Source organism: Sarcophilus harrisii, chromosome 2 (assembly GCF_902635505.1).
Source record: "Sarcophilus harrisii chromosome 2, mSarHar1.11, whole genome shotgun sequence".
Classification (NCBI taxonomy): domain Eukaryota; kingdom Metazoa; phylum Chordata; class Mammalia; order Dasyuromorphia; family Dasyuridae; genus Sarcophilus; species Sarcophilus harrisii.
This window is the reverse complement of record NC_045427.1, coordinates 628,112,668-628,127,409: the sequence shown is the minus strand read 5'-3', so window position 1 is coordinate 628,127,409 and position 14,742 is coordinate 628,112,668. Positions and strand designations below refer to the sequence as shown.

The 14,742-nt window shown below is 45.8% G+C and overlaps 1 protein-coding gene across 6 annotated transcripts in view; it reads right to left on the bottom strand.

Annotated features, from left to right (window-relative positions):
* The window catches only part of LDB3 (LIM domain binding 3), a 111,168-nt gene that overhangs the window by 24,615 nt on the left and 71,811 nt on the right, over positions 1 to 14,742 (bottom strand). For 5 of the 6 annotated variants that reach the window (XM_031956740.1, XM_031956746.1, XM_031956739.1 and 2 more), the window contains 2 exons: positions 9,155 to 9,190; positions 7,240 to 7,407 (listed from right to left, as the gene is read on the bottom strand). In XM_031956740.1, coding sequence (XP_031812600.1) covers positions 7,240 to 7,407; positions 9,155 to 9,190 — 204 coding nt within the window. The remainder of the gene's footprint in view (positions 1 to 7,239; positions 7,408 to 9,154; positions 9,191 to 14,742) is intronic. The other variant, XM_031956742.1, reaches the window with a different exon arrangement.

Below are 14,742 nucleotides of genomic sequence, written 5' to 3'. Positions count from 1 at the left end.
ATGTGCTATTATTATCCCCATTTCATAGTTGGGGAAACTGAGGCAGACAGATTAAATGATTTGCCCAGGGTCACACAGCTTGTAAGTGTCTGAGGCCAGATTTGAAGTCAGTCTTTTAGACTTGAGTTCTAGAACTATGTGCCACCTAACTGCCTTGAGAGCAGGGGGAAAGCACTAACGGCTAGGGATTTGAGTAAAAACAATCTCTTCATTGGATAAAGAATCATCTGTCAATCATTTCGTCAATAAATATTTATTAAGAACCTATGATGTGTCACCTGGCTTCCAACACTTTCCTCCACGGTGGTATCATATAATGGCTCCCATACTGAATCTCATCCTGTATGGCTGTGTGTCTTCAGGCCTCCATAAAATAACCACTTGATCCCAAATGTTCCCTGAGGTTCCAAATCCTATTATTTTAAAACTTTATCCTGTTTTATAACAGGGGTTCTTAAGCTTTTTGTGACCTGAACACTGTCCCTTTTGGCTCCCTAGTCTAACCCCCCAAATGGGTTTTATGGTGTGGGCCCATACCAGAATCATGAGTTTAAATGCAGAATATAAAAATACAACCTTACAAAGGGAACTAATTATGCTGAAACTGTTACCAAAATATTAACAGTTTCAATTTCATTGAATCCTTGAGATCCAGCTGCGGACTCGGCTTAGGAGACATTCTCCACCCAGAACTGCCTGGGTCGACTCTTGAGAACCAGAGAATAAAAGATGCTCACATTTTGCTCTCCATAAATCAGAGAGAAGGTGCCAAGAGAAGCTGGCATTTACACAGCACTGGAAACTTTGCAAAACTTGCTCATTACCTCATTCTGTCCTTACAACACCCTTGTGAGAAAGGTGCAAAGGGTATTATTGTTCCCATTTCACAGATGAAGAAAGTGCCATTCAAACAGATTGGCGATTTGCCCATAGTTACATAGCTAGTGAATGTTAGTGGTGGGATTTACTCCATCTCAGGTCTCTCCTGGTTCCATGCCCGGCTACCACACAGATCTCACAGATGGGACAAACATTGTCCCCATTTAACAGAAGAGAACACTATGGCCAAGATGGTACAGCTAATGGGGAGGAGAGCCAGGATGCAGACCCGGCTAATTTGACTCCTAGTTGGGTTTCTTGCTTGGGCTGCCTGGATACTATCAAGAGCCCAACAGGCTCAGACTTCACGCTTTGGGCTCCAGTCTCGTCTCCTTCACTTACCTCAGACAAATCACATCATCTGACTCCGAGGTCTAGAGAGCCGTGAGGACGGAACCCAAGCTTTGTCAAGAGCTTCTAAACTGGAAAGCCTTCCAGTGACAGGAAGCACTGCAGCAGAGGCTTGGGCCATCATCACTCATGGAGAAAGACCCTCTACTAAAGGGCAGGGGCGCCCATTACTGACTGAACTCATCCCAGCTCCTTAAAGTATGCTGGGCCAATGAGCACTCATGGTTTTTTTGGAGCTTTTCAGTGACAGCCTTTGAGGTAGCAGTTAGTGCAACAATTATCATCCCCATTTTATAGTTGGGAAAACAAGCTCACAATGATGATGTGACTTGCCCAGAAAATACAATATAGCTTATAGTTACTTAAAGTGTCTGTATGTGTATATATATGTATATATATAAACATATATCTCAAATGGATATAAATTTCATATATATAAATACACATATACCACTTAAATTATAGATAGATATATACCAAAAACATATAAAGATATATATATTTGGCAGAAACACTGGTGTGTATATATATATTTATGCATGTATATATATCACATATATGTACATATATACATGTAGCTGTACATGTGTGTTAATATTTATACCTGTATTTATACATATATATCACATTTATAGCTCTGTGTATATATATATATGTATATATATATATGTATATATACATATATAAAATTACAAATGTGCTAAGAAGGGTTAGAACCTCTATAGAACAGAAAGGAAAGCCTGGAAGGATCATGTAGCCTAACTTCCTCACTTTGTAAATGAAGGCACTACATTTTGGGGAAAGCAAGTCCCTGGCCCAGGGTCCCTGGTAGAAAGTGGCCAAGCCAAGATTTGCCCCGGGTGCTCTGCTTCCACATGTGGCGCTTTGTGTCAGTGGGGAAGCAGTTCCCTAGATGACAACACAAAGGTATTGAGGTGTGGGGACACACGGAGCCAGAGCCAGAGCCAGAGCCACAAAGGAGCATGGCAGAGAGTGTGGCCTGTTCCCAGGCCCTGCACAATGCCAGCCGACCCTGGCCTTATGGGCCAACCTGGCTGGAGGGGATGGGGTGGTCCCTAGGGAGAAGGCATCGATGGAGAGCCTTATCAGAGATGTCTCCCCGGCTATCTGCCCTCAGCATCATGGGAGAGAATTCCTTTATTTTTTCTGGTCTTTTCAAATAGATTTTCAGAAAAAGGCCAGGAAAAAGTGACGGGAGATCCCTCCATTTATCCTTGTCCCCTTCTCTGCCCCCCCCACCTCGCCCAGTTATCTAAGGCCCACAGCTGGCAAAAGGCCCACGGCCCTAAAATCCCGTTCTTCTTCCAGGCCTGTCTGCTCCCAGGGAAGACTTGGGACATGTGGCCAATTCGGCGAGTTCCATCTAGAGCCTGACTATGTTGGGGGAGGGGGAGGGCAGGAGGGTCAGTGGGAGCTTTCCCCAGCTCTCCCCAGCTGGAGGGGCCCTTTGTGGCTGTCACAAGGAGCACATTCATGAGTTTTTGGTTTCCTTCCTCATGCTTAATAGCTTCATTCTTCTTCTTGGAAAAAAAAAAATAGCATGTGCCTCTAAGGGAAAGAAGGTCAAAGATGACAGACAAGAAAGCTAAGCTCTATTCTCCATGGGAAGGACTTAAAATGAGCTTCTTACAAATTGGAGAAGCCCTCGCTCCTAAATTCTCCCTTCCCCCATCTGCCTCCTCCCCCCTTCCCATCATCATTCCTCCCTGAGCTCTCCCAGTGACTCTAGGGGAGGGTTAGCTAGAAGAACAAAGGGAGGATCCTCTTTGGGGCACCATTGAGTAATTAGGCTGAGCTCGGGGCCTTTGGGAGCCTAGGCCCTGGGGGAGAGCAGGTGCCCAGAAGTTGGAGGACCTGGCTTCCAATTCCACCTCCATTTCACCTCTGGCTTAGGCTTCCTCTGCTGAGAAATGGGGGAGTTGGATGACGTTCCCTGAGGTCCTTTCTTGGAAAAGTCTGGATCTCCAGAACTAATCCTTGGCTGAGGCCCTGATTTAACACCTGGCTCCTTCAAAAGACATCCCTTTAGGAGCTTGGGAGCAGGGAAATACAAAAGAAACCCCCCCCCAAACAGCCAGGGCCCCTGAGAGAGGAAGTGGATCAGACTGGCCAGGACAGGGAGGTAGGTCAAAGAAAGGCCTTTCCTTAATCACTTGTAGCTGGAAAAAGGGAAGAGGGATAAATCTCATGTTGGGAAAACAGTGGGGGCTTCCAGGGTCCTCATGTTTTGTTCACTCTGTCTACCCAACTCTGATACACTATGTTCCAAGATTTCTTCCAGGACAATAGGATCTTTGTCCTGGAGAAAACTTCTAAGGACATTTAGCCCAGCCCCCTTCTTTACAGATGAGGAAACTGAGGCCCATGGAAAGCAAGTGCCCTGCCTGAGGTCACATGGCTAGTAAGCATCAGAGGCAGCACTTGAACCCAGGTCCCCTGGCTCCAGAGCCTCTGCTGTTTCCTAGAGCACTACTGACTAAATGACCACTGCTCCCAACTCCTTTGGAAACTACTTACAAGTCCTTAATGACTTCCTTAGTGCCCAGTCCAACTGAACTTAACTTTAAAGATATAGGGGAGGGAGGAGAGTAGGGGTTAAATGACTTGTCCAGAGTCACACAGCTAGTAAGTGTTTGAGGCTGGATTTGAACTCCCAACCCCAGGGCTGATACTCTATCCGCTATAGCACCACTTACTGGTCCCTAATGATACTGGGATGTTTTTAAGCTAAGAATCTTTGCCTTGTGGTCCTTGGATAGAGGTTCAGACTGTACCAAGAAAGTAATTAGGTCTAACAGCTTATTTCTGCTATTTCTAGGTCCTTTCCAGAGAAATATCAATAAAACCAATAAGTATCAATAAAATACCAATGAATTTCAATAAAAACAAAACCCCCCCAAAAAAACCCTCATGATCTTTCCTCCTAAATTCATTCCTCTTCATTCTCCTCTTTTTACCAGACAAGCCTGGAGTCAGCTTTTAAAGTTCAATTCAGTTGGACTGGTCACTAAGGGATCTCCTACCTCCAAGCTTTGCATAGAATTGGAACAGTCTCCTCAACATCTGGCATGTGGAAGCCTGATCTCCTTTCTAGCCTCAGCTCAAATACTCTCTCCTACAGAGGCTTTTCTTGCTCTCCCACCTCTCAGTGGTACCCTCACTACAGAATTAACATGTTTTTATTTTGCATTTAATTATGTGTTTATATGTTGTTTCCTGCTCCCCTGCCCAAGAGAATACAAACTCATTGGGGGAAAGGAGACAGCTTTTAACTCTTTTTTCAAAGATAAAACTAAGTGTGCCCAGTCCTATGCACAGTGCTTGGATACAGATGGTGCTTATTAAATGCTTGTCACTTTCTAGGAGAGGAAAGAAGAGCGCTGAGTTCTTGAAAAAGATCACTGAATTTGAGTTACTTGAACTTGACTCTAATCTAGTAACTGTGATCCTTAGCAAGTCACTTTCTCTCAGCCTCAGTTTGCTCATCTGTAACATGACAGGACTGGAATGGACTAAATAATTTCTAATATTTCTAATATTTAATAAGAATTCTTTACGAGGATGAGTCAACAAAAATGTGATAAGGAACAATAAAACCTTCACAAATGGGATCTGTCTCCATCCTGAGCTTCCCCTGTGCACTTCCTTGCTCCTAGCACCTAAAAGCTGAGCAAATAAAGAGGCAATGCTCCGCTAAGGAAATGGAGAAACCAGAGAGAAACCAGAGAGTCTGAGCCACCTAGTCTGAGGAGACAGAGCGAAAGATGCTTTCCAAGTGCACAAGTAAGAACTTAAAAGCTGGAGAAGAGGTTGGGCAAAAGAAGGAACAGATAGGACCTGGGAAAGGCCCCTGAACCTGGATACAAATTCGTAGACTAGAGATTTACTCATGTCCCATCTAGCTGCAAACCTTGTGGATGTAGTAGATGCCAAGGATAATAGTGTCTAAACCAGAAGATGAGATGTCTCCAGTGTTTTCTGGACCTTGGAGATCCTCTTTGGCCAGAAAACAGTGGCATGAGATCCTTCCATTTATCCTTGTCACCTTCTCCGCCCCCTACCCCAGTTACCATAGGCCCATAGCTGGCAAGAGGCCCACAGTCCTGAAATCTCGTTCTTCTTCCTGGTCTGTCTGCTCCCAGGGAGGACTCGGGACATGTGGCCAATTCGGTGAGTTCCATCTAGAGCCTGACTGTGTTGGGGGAGGCTGGAGAATGCCCCCAAATTACTCTAGAAACTCAAGAGGTGACTCCAATTTAATAATTGATATTCAGATGCTCAAAGCCATATATAGAATTCCAGAAGGGACCTTACCTCACTTCATTTTATAAAAAGGAAAACTGAGGCCCAGTGAGTTTCTAGGAGGTTGAAAGTCACCCGAGCAGTAAGTAGAAACCAAGATTTGAACCAGATCTACTATCTCCAAATACAATCCCATTCCATTACATCCTACTGAACCCCCTTTACTTTTCTTCCTTCATCCTAACCTTTGGTACTTCCTTGAATGAGAGATGGAAGACAAAGGTTAGGGATGAGGCTGAGGAAGTTGGAGCTGAAGGCCATACTCTAAACACCAAATTCTATCCATCCTTTGATCCAGCTTCTTCATCTTTTCCAAGAAGCCTTCTCTGCTCCCCCAGGGAAACCCATGTTGGTCTATTCTTTGCCAAACTCCTTATAGCAACAATGACAACCAACAACTGGTATTTCTAGAATTCTTTTGAATTTACAAAGTGTTTTGGTCCCGTCGGGCTCCTTACTTACTGCCGACAGAGACAGAAAGACAAGATCGCCCAGTGGACTGAGGGCGAGTTTTGAAGTTAGGAGTGCCTCCGTTGGAGTCGCACCTCTGACACGTCCTGGCAGTGTGACCATCGGCAAGATGCTTCACCTCAGTGCTCAGCCTACACAACTTTCTAGGGCAAAGGTGTGTTAATCTGTTGTGGGTCCAGAACATCTCGGGAAAGACCTAAGACCCTTCTCAGAACAATGTTTTAAAATGCTCCAGATGAAGGTCATAAGATTACAAAGGAAAGAAATTATACTGAGATATAATGCTCCTGAAATATCAAAATATGACTTTTTATATCTTACAATACTTTTGAATTGAAGAAATTCACAAACACTTCCTCTCAGATTAAGGACACGGCAAAATGATAAATTACAGGGAAGGTGCTGACCTGCATGGGCAGAGGGATTTCCCAAATAAGGAAGCCACAGGGTTAGTTCCTAACCCAGTCCCTGTTTTACACATGAGAAACCTGGATCTCAGAGAGGCTGCTTAGGGACACACAGCTGGTGAGAGTCTCTTTCTGGGCCTCCCCTGACTCCAAAGTCCAGCTCTACCATGCAGGCTCTCTGCACCATGCTGCTTGGTTAGCTAGCTTTCCAGAGGGAGCAGGCTTGTACCTCCAGATGGACTAGATTTTGGAGGACAGGGGCTGTGACGTCTCAGTCTTGCACAAATCTGGGCACATTGTAATAGGTGCTAAGTCTATCACTATGACTAGTAGTTATATAACACTTTAAGGTTTGGACAATGCTTTGCAAAGATTATCTTATTTGAGCCTCACAGAAATCCTTAGAAATAAAGGTCATTATTATCCTCACTTTACTGTAGACGAAACCGAGGCAAACAGACTAAATGACTTGCCCAGGGTCATACAACTATATTGGAGAAAGCAGAAAAGCCTTTGAGGAGGGAACTCTTGAGTCACAGGGTCGCTTGAGGAAAAAGTTTTACAAATTGCAAAGAACTCCAGAGATGAAAGTTACCTCTTCTCTCTTCTCTTTCAGCCCCTGTGCTCTGACTCCCCCAGGACCATAGGTGAGGAACATCTGGAGGTATAAGAGTCACTGCTCTCCTACAGCCTGACTGGTTTTCTAGGGCTGACTTTTCTCTTTCTGTGCTTCCTGTTGGGGCATCTCTTGAAACCCCATCCACAACCAGGGCCTGAGCTTCAGCAGGCAGAGCCAAGGACCCATTACCTTTGGAAAGCAGGCGAGAGGCTGTCAGCAGAGGCAGAGGTGATGGAGGCAGCTGGGGGCGATGCTGGGCGAGCTGGGCTGGCAGCAGCGGTAGCGGGTGGATGGGCAGAAGCTGGCGGCAGAGCAGAGGTGTGGCTGGTGGATACTGGAGCATGCTCGATGGGGGTACTAGTTAGGGTTGGGACCAAACAGAAGAAGTACATTGAGACAAAGTTCAAAGAGCCTGCAGGAGCGAGGCCCATTTGTAGCCAATGAATTGGGACTCCGGGAAGGACAAAGGGCATTGGGTTTTTTTTAGGAGGAAAGAAATCAGTGGAGGGAGGCAAAGGAAGCTGGGGTAATCCCCAAGGGTAATGGGTTCCGGGAGGTTGGGGTGGGGCTGCACCTGCTGGGGAGTGGCTTTCTTTGGACACCTTTTCCTTGACTTGGCTACTGGGTATAGACCTGGTTAGCTTAAGGGTGGCCAGACCACTTTGGGAACCACAGAAATATGGGCCTGATCACGGCTATCTAATCTAGTGCCTCCGAACAGCAAAAATATTCCCAACCAAGAAAAGCCTGGCTTGTTCATTAAAGGTCCCCAATATCTCTCTCTTAAATGTTCTATGAAATATTTCCTGAGGACTGTTTAGTGAGGAATAATTAGGGATAGAAGTGGAGAGAACAGCCCAGGGATTCTGAACTGGTTTTGCTTCCAGCCTGATGCATTGACTTGGGTAGAGCCCATCCTTAAGCACTCTCAATCCCTTGAAGACTTTCCTGCTCTCTCTTTCCTTCCTGCTCATCCTGGGGGCAAAATGGTGGGGCCAGGAAGGAGGTGGAAGGTGTGAGACAGAAGCCTGGCAAGAGAACCCAGAAGAAAGGCAGAGAGAAGCAGGAAGCATCCAGAAATGATGCTATAGAAGAAAGCAATGTCATTTCTTTTTACAAAGGTCATTGATGAGAAGAGTTCTGTGGGTACCCCCTGCCACAAAAAGGGATTATAGGATGCTACGGAATTGGCCCCATTGTTAATCCAGAACTATGTGCCCTTACAATTCTGCATTGTCAGTCTTTAGCTAGCTTCCACTCACCCCACCAGATGCTTCCCATCTCATTCCCTTCCTGTTTTACAAGGAATGAAATTAAGTTCCAGGGAGTTTCTTAGAATGAGCTAAGCAGATGCAGTTAGCAGGTGGTGGAGGCTTAAAATTCTAACTCTCTCTGGGCTTCCAGCCTCTGACAGTGTTCACTTGTCCTTCTTTAAGCCTGGCCTGACCAGGAGACTGCTGTGATCGGGTGAAGGGATCAAAGGATCTGAGTTTGAATTCAGTTCTGCTATCTGTAGATCAGCTAATATGCAATTATTTATTGTTTATAATGTGCTAGGTACTGTATGGATACAAGGAAACACTGGCCTGGGACCCTCAATTTAAGAACCATTCATTTTCTATGCACAACACTGTTCTGAGTCCAGGGCAATTATTTACTGCTTTTGTGCCTCAGTTTCCTTCTTTTCAAAATGCAGATGATAATATCCTGCCTGCCTTGGGAAGCTCATGTGAAGATCATATAAAAGAACAGAACAAACATAAATCCACAAAGCATGACTGTTTTGCTCTTTGCGGGGGGTGGGAGGGAGACCAGCCCCAAAGAAGTTCATTTGAAGGAGCCTCCACTCAAAGCCCCAGTCCAATCCCTAATATAAGTGGACTATCTGAATCATTAGAGTTCCTGAAGAGATTTGCCATTTCTATCTGCCAAAATCAGACTACCTGGATCTTGCAAAGCAAACCCAAGGCACAGCTCCCCAGGTGACATGGGTGTGTACCTCCAAATGGGCAGGTCAGTGTTTAGGAAGCAGTGAACTCTTTTGGAGGAAAAGGGAGGGAGAGGGAGGCCTGGACTGAGGGACACGGAACACAGAAAACTTTACCTTCTTCCTGCTGGCTCCTTTGAACTGTCCTTGGCGCTGTGAAAGGAGGGAAGAGGATATGAAGAAACCAGGGAAAACACAGAGTTCGGTGAGGAGGAAAAAAGGAAGAGAAGAAATCAGGAGAGAAGGTACCAATATAGCTTATTGTCTGGCTGTCCAAGGCATTAGTGTTTTGGAATGAAGAGCTCATTCTATGGTCAGAAGAGGTGGAAAACCATATTCTAAGGAGACAGGAAATAGATGGAACTTCCAGGGAAATCCCAAGGATGGCGTCAGGACTATGGACAGTACTCAGCTGCCAGGTCACTTTGCACTTTCTACTTCTCCCATTTAATTTGATTCATGGATACAAGCAAGTTTAGAACTCCAAACTCATCTCTGGCCATCCATCTGCCATATTCATAGGATGAACTTATGACAGACCCAAGGCATTCAGTTATGAGCAGGATTTTCCCCCCCAAAGAAGTTGTGAATCCCCAAAAGGAACATGCTCAGGTTGATGGGCAAATGTACGTGCCCCTGAAGGTCTCTGCTAGTAGCCAACTGGACAGGATAGAAGAGAAACCCTTGGACAGGTATCCCATCTCCCCACTACGATGAATGTTTTGTTGTGGCAGCCTTGCCGTTTGGGGCTTTTGTTAGCAGTAATGGAGATGATTACGTGGTCATGGGTAATGTGACATAGTCAGTGGTGGGGAGGATAGCGAGGGACAGCATTTATGATTTCCTCGGCATAGGGAATTCCCAGATGAGGACACTTCCTCTACCAAATCAGGCTGGCATCTTCTCTGTAACTTATGGTCTTAGCTCAGAGAGCATTGAAATGTTGACTGGTCTAAGATCACACAACCGAGATAAGAAACTTGACTTGAATTTGGATCTTCCTGATTTTAAACCCAGCTCTCTGGTTACCATGTCAAGCTTCCTCTCTGTCAGTGGTGATGATGCAGTTAAATAGTTGTCAACCTGATTTGATAGTGGTCTACTTGATGGTAGAATGTAGGGAGTGCTGTGGATATTGGGATCAGTGGTGATTCAACTGGGTTGCGGGGAGGATGGGGAGGTCTTTCCCACTCAACTGTTTTTAACTAGGTTTTAAAAATGCTGTGTCTAGGCTGGAAGCTTAAATGGGGACTACCAGAGAGTGAGACTGAATATGTTTTCCCCACCTGGAAACCAAAGGCCAGCCAAAGAGAGGAGGAAGACAAGAGTGGTCAACACTGTGTGTTAAAGGGAGAAGGAAGGTGGAGAAAACAACAACATGACATACCTAGAACCGTGATGATAGACCTAGAGCTGGGAGAGACCCCAGAGGCGGTTGAGTCTAACCGCCTCATTTTACAGATGAAGAAACTGAGGTCCAGACACATTAGATGAGACATTAAGTGACTTGTCCACAATCACACAGGAAGTAAGTTTCAGGGCTGAGATTTGAACTTCAGTGCCTATTCCACTGTACCATTCCATGCACAATCAGAGGAGCATCAAAGACATAGAAACATACTTCATGAAAAATGCACACAGCTAGAGGAGTCAGAAGCACCATTTATTTTCAGGATGGCCAATGGAAGCTCACAATCTCAAATCAAAGCAGAATGGCAAGCGGTGGGGAGGTGGGGGTGGGCAATAGCAGGGGGCCAATAGAAAATAGGAAGTGTGTCTGCCTGGGTATCGAGTGCCTGGAGATTTATGAAGATCAGTGACTTCGGGGAAGGGTGAGGGAAAATTATGAGAGTAGAAGACAGAGTGAGAGTTAGAGAGAGCAAGAATGAGAGAGAGATTCAGACACAGAGAGTGAGGAGAGAGAAAAAAGAGAGAGAAAGAAAGAGAGAATGAGAGTCAAACAGAGAGAGACAGAAAGAGACAGAGACAAAGATACAGAGAGACAGAAACAAAGAGATAGACAATTACAGAGAGATAGAAAAGAGAGAGGAAGAAAGGAGGGAAAGAGAGACAGATAGGGACAGAGAAAGAGTTAGCAAGATAGAGACAGAGACAGAGAAATACAGGAAAAGACACACAAAGAGAGACAGAGATAAGAGAAAGAGAGAAGGAAGAAGAGAGAGAAAAGGAAGGGGAGGAAGAGAGGAGAGAGAGACAGAGACAGACAGACAGACACAAAGACTGAGATAGAGAGAAAGAAAGACCCAGACAGAGAAAAACCGAGATAGAGAAAGATAGAGACACAGAGAGAGCATGCAATATCTGGGATTGTAACAAGATAAGTGAGCCCTTGGAACTAGGAAGGATGAAAAGAAAAATAGGAGGGAGAGAAGGGAGTAAAGGGAAGAGGGAGAAGAAATCTCTCCAGACAGTTCTCCAAGGAAAAAAGACAGTTTGAAAAGCAGGTAAGAGCTTTCCAAGTTCCAGAATAAGGAGAGATATGGGGAGAGCCAAAGGAGATTGGAAAGGAGGAGCCATAGGGAGTGTCTGAACCCAGCCAAGGGTGAGGGCCCTGAGCTTTTAGGGCCACCCTGAGACCTGAACAGAAAGGAGCTCTGCCCCTGTGTGTCTTTCCTGGCTCTGACTGCACTAAAATCAGTGTGACCTTCTGGAGAGCCAGCCAGGCTTGCCATAGGGAGGGGCATGAAGGAGTCCTGGATCCAACATCTGGCTACTGAAACTCAGGCTTGGGAGTGGAGTATTCCCAGTTTCTTTCCCTCTCCTTCCTTACAACCCTCTGAGATAAGATGGACAGTGGGAGATTTATTGTAGACGGGCAGCTTGCTGCAAGTCCTCTTTAAGAGCTGGCTTTCCTCTCCACTGTTCTTCCTCCACCGCACCCATCACAGGGCCCTCAGGCTGATTGACCACAAGATCTGATCAAAGTTCCTAAGCCTACGCTTCAATCTATTTGGCCTGGCTTTAAGAAGGAACCTTGTGATAGCAAGCCAATGGAGCAATAGCCTGGTGAAGACTGAAGGTCAAATGTCACAGCATGGATTGAGCCTCAGGTATCAACCTTCCTGCTCCTTCAAATGTCCCAGAGCCTTCTGAATCCTCCCTGAAACTTCCTACTGAAACTCAACTCACTCCAGAACAGTCAATGTCTCAAGACGAACTTAGGAAACTGCTCAGGTTTTAGAAACACTCGCTTGGACTCGGGGTGGGGGGGGGGCCTTGGAGAAAGCCCTCTCCCCCCCCCAAATAAAAGGCAACTCAAAGCTAGTCGGCTTTTGCATAGGATGTGGTTAGAGAGCAATGCAACACACACACACACACACACACACACACACAGTCTTTGAACAACCACTGATGACACTTATGGGAGCGTTGTAAGTTCAGTTTTCCTGCCAAAGACAATATAACCTAGAGTAATGCGTAAGTCATTATTCTTGGAGTTAGCAAGAACCAAGTTCAAATACTACCTCAGACTTTTGCAACTTGTATGAGCCTGAGCAAGAAGAACTCTGATTAGTCTTGTGTCCCTTTTGGTCCCAAACAGCATGGCAGCCCCTCGGGCGGAGGGTGGAAGAGAGAACCAAAGGAATTCCTCTTTTCTTGGGACTAAGAGGGAGCCAAGGACAGGCTCCAGTTTTAGAAAGGGCAGCAAGATGTAATAATGTTATAGTGCCCTGGGGGATAGTCCTGGGCTCAAATAGAAATGTTGTGGAGAAGCAAAAATGTACCATGAAGACCAGATCCCTGCCCAGAAAGTGTGGACACCCTTGTGACCTTCGGGAAGCCTTTGTTTTGCTAAATATCCCCTCCAGTTGGATGTCATTTTCTTCTGTCAACTGTTGGCAGCTTACCCACTAGAGAAGGCTCCCTCTGCTTGCCAACAAGGAGCACAGAATCATGGGATTGTGGATTGGAAAAGACATTAGAAGACATGGAGTTCAGCTTCTCATCAAAAAATGAGGAAAGCAGGGCTAAGAGAGCCTCGAGTGCTGTCCAATATGAGACTAGATACTTTCACTCCAAAGCCTGTGTCTTTCCCATGGTAGTGTGTGAGTGAATCTCAGAATATCAGAACTGGAAATAACCTTAGAGGCTACCTACATATTAAATGTTTGGGAAACTGAGATCCAGCAAAGGGAAGGGACTTGCCTAAGCTAGTGGAAGAACTGGGACCAGAAGCCAAGAAGCTTCTGGTTTGGAGTCTTTCCATTAAATCACTCAGTCACTCTGGGAGCTTCTTTTTGTGGCCTCCGGGGCACAACAGAGGCCACAACTTCTGGGCCTCTTTGTGTTTTAAAGACCAATCCTGTCCTTGGATCACTGCCTCAACAGCTGGAGATCTGGCCTACTGGGTCCTAGAGAGGAGATGGGTAGGGGTGGAGGAGAATCATGGGTCAAGTAAAAGTGCTACAGTACCAACCCAGCGTCTGAGGGAGCCAAGCTCCCTCGCCTCCTCTCCATGTACCCTCGCCTCAGCATGTGTGTGTACATTGTTCCACACAGCGTCGCGGATCCACAGAAAGTAGTCAGAAGGAAGCTCGGGAGCATAAGCCCAGGTTCATGCTCTACAAGATTTTTCTTTCTCTCTGCCTCTGTCTTTCTCAAACAACTGTTCTCAGACACACACACACACACACACACACACACACACACACACACACACCCTTTATCTGTTTCTCCTCTCTGTCTGAATTATTTCCTACTTTTTCTCTTTCTCTCTCTTCTCTCTCTCCTTTTTTCTTTCTTTCTGTCTGTCTGTCTCTCTTTCTCTCTCTCTCTCACACACATGCACACACTCTTTCTCTTTCTTTTTCTCCTCTCTATCTGAATCCATCTCTCCTACTTTCTCTGTTTTTCTCTCTCCTTTTTCTCTCTCTCTCTGTCTCTGTCTCTTTGTCTCTCTGTCTTTCTCTGTCTGTTTCTCTGTCTCTCTCTGTGTGTGTCTCTCTCTGTCTGTCTCACACACACACACACACACACACACACACACATACACACAAACACACAGACACATACTCTTTCTCTCTGTTTCTCCTCTGTCTGAATTCATCTTTCCTATGTTCTCTTTCTTTTTCTCTTTCTCCATCTCTCTCCTCTTTCTCTTTCCTTTTCTCTCTGTCTCTCTCTCTCTGTCTCTCTCTCTCTCTCTCTCTCTCTCTCTCTCTCTCTCTCTCTCTCTCTTTCTCACACACACACACACCCCAATCATGTATTCATGCAGATGGGCATACAAACTTGCTCCTTGCCTGAGGGTACAAAGCTCTTCCATTGTGCAGGGTTAGCTGAGCCCATCCATCCATGCAGGCCACCACCTCTCTTACCCTGAGATCTAGGCTGCCTGCCAAGAAGCAACCAGCAGGAACCCGCTCTCCTTCTCCTAGCTGCCAGCCCTCCCCCCACCCAGGGATCTTGCCAGCCAGCCATGCCAGGCTGGGGTTACAGGGTGAGGAGAAGGGGTGGGGAGAGAAGGCTTAGTACAGTTCTGAGAGGTTAACAGGAAGCAACGGAAGGAAGTAGGAATCGCTCTAAGCACTGTGGGTATTCATTGCCCATGTCTATTAAAGTAAAATTGAGAAGGGGTAGCAGTTGAAAAAGCAAGCTCAGGCACCAAACCCCACCTTCTCCCATAAAGGATGTGACCTCAGCTCTACCAGAGCTTAGGCCCTAAAGAAGATTTAACAGTTCTA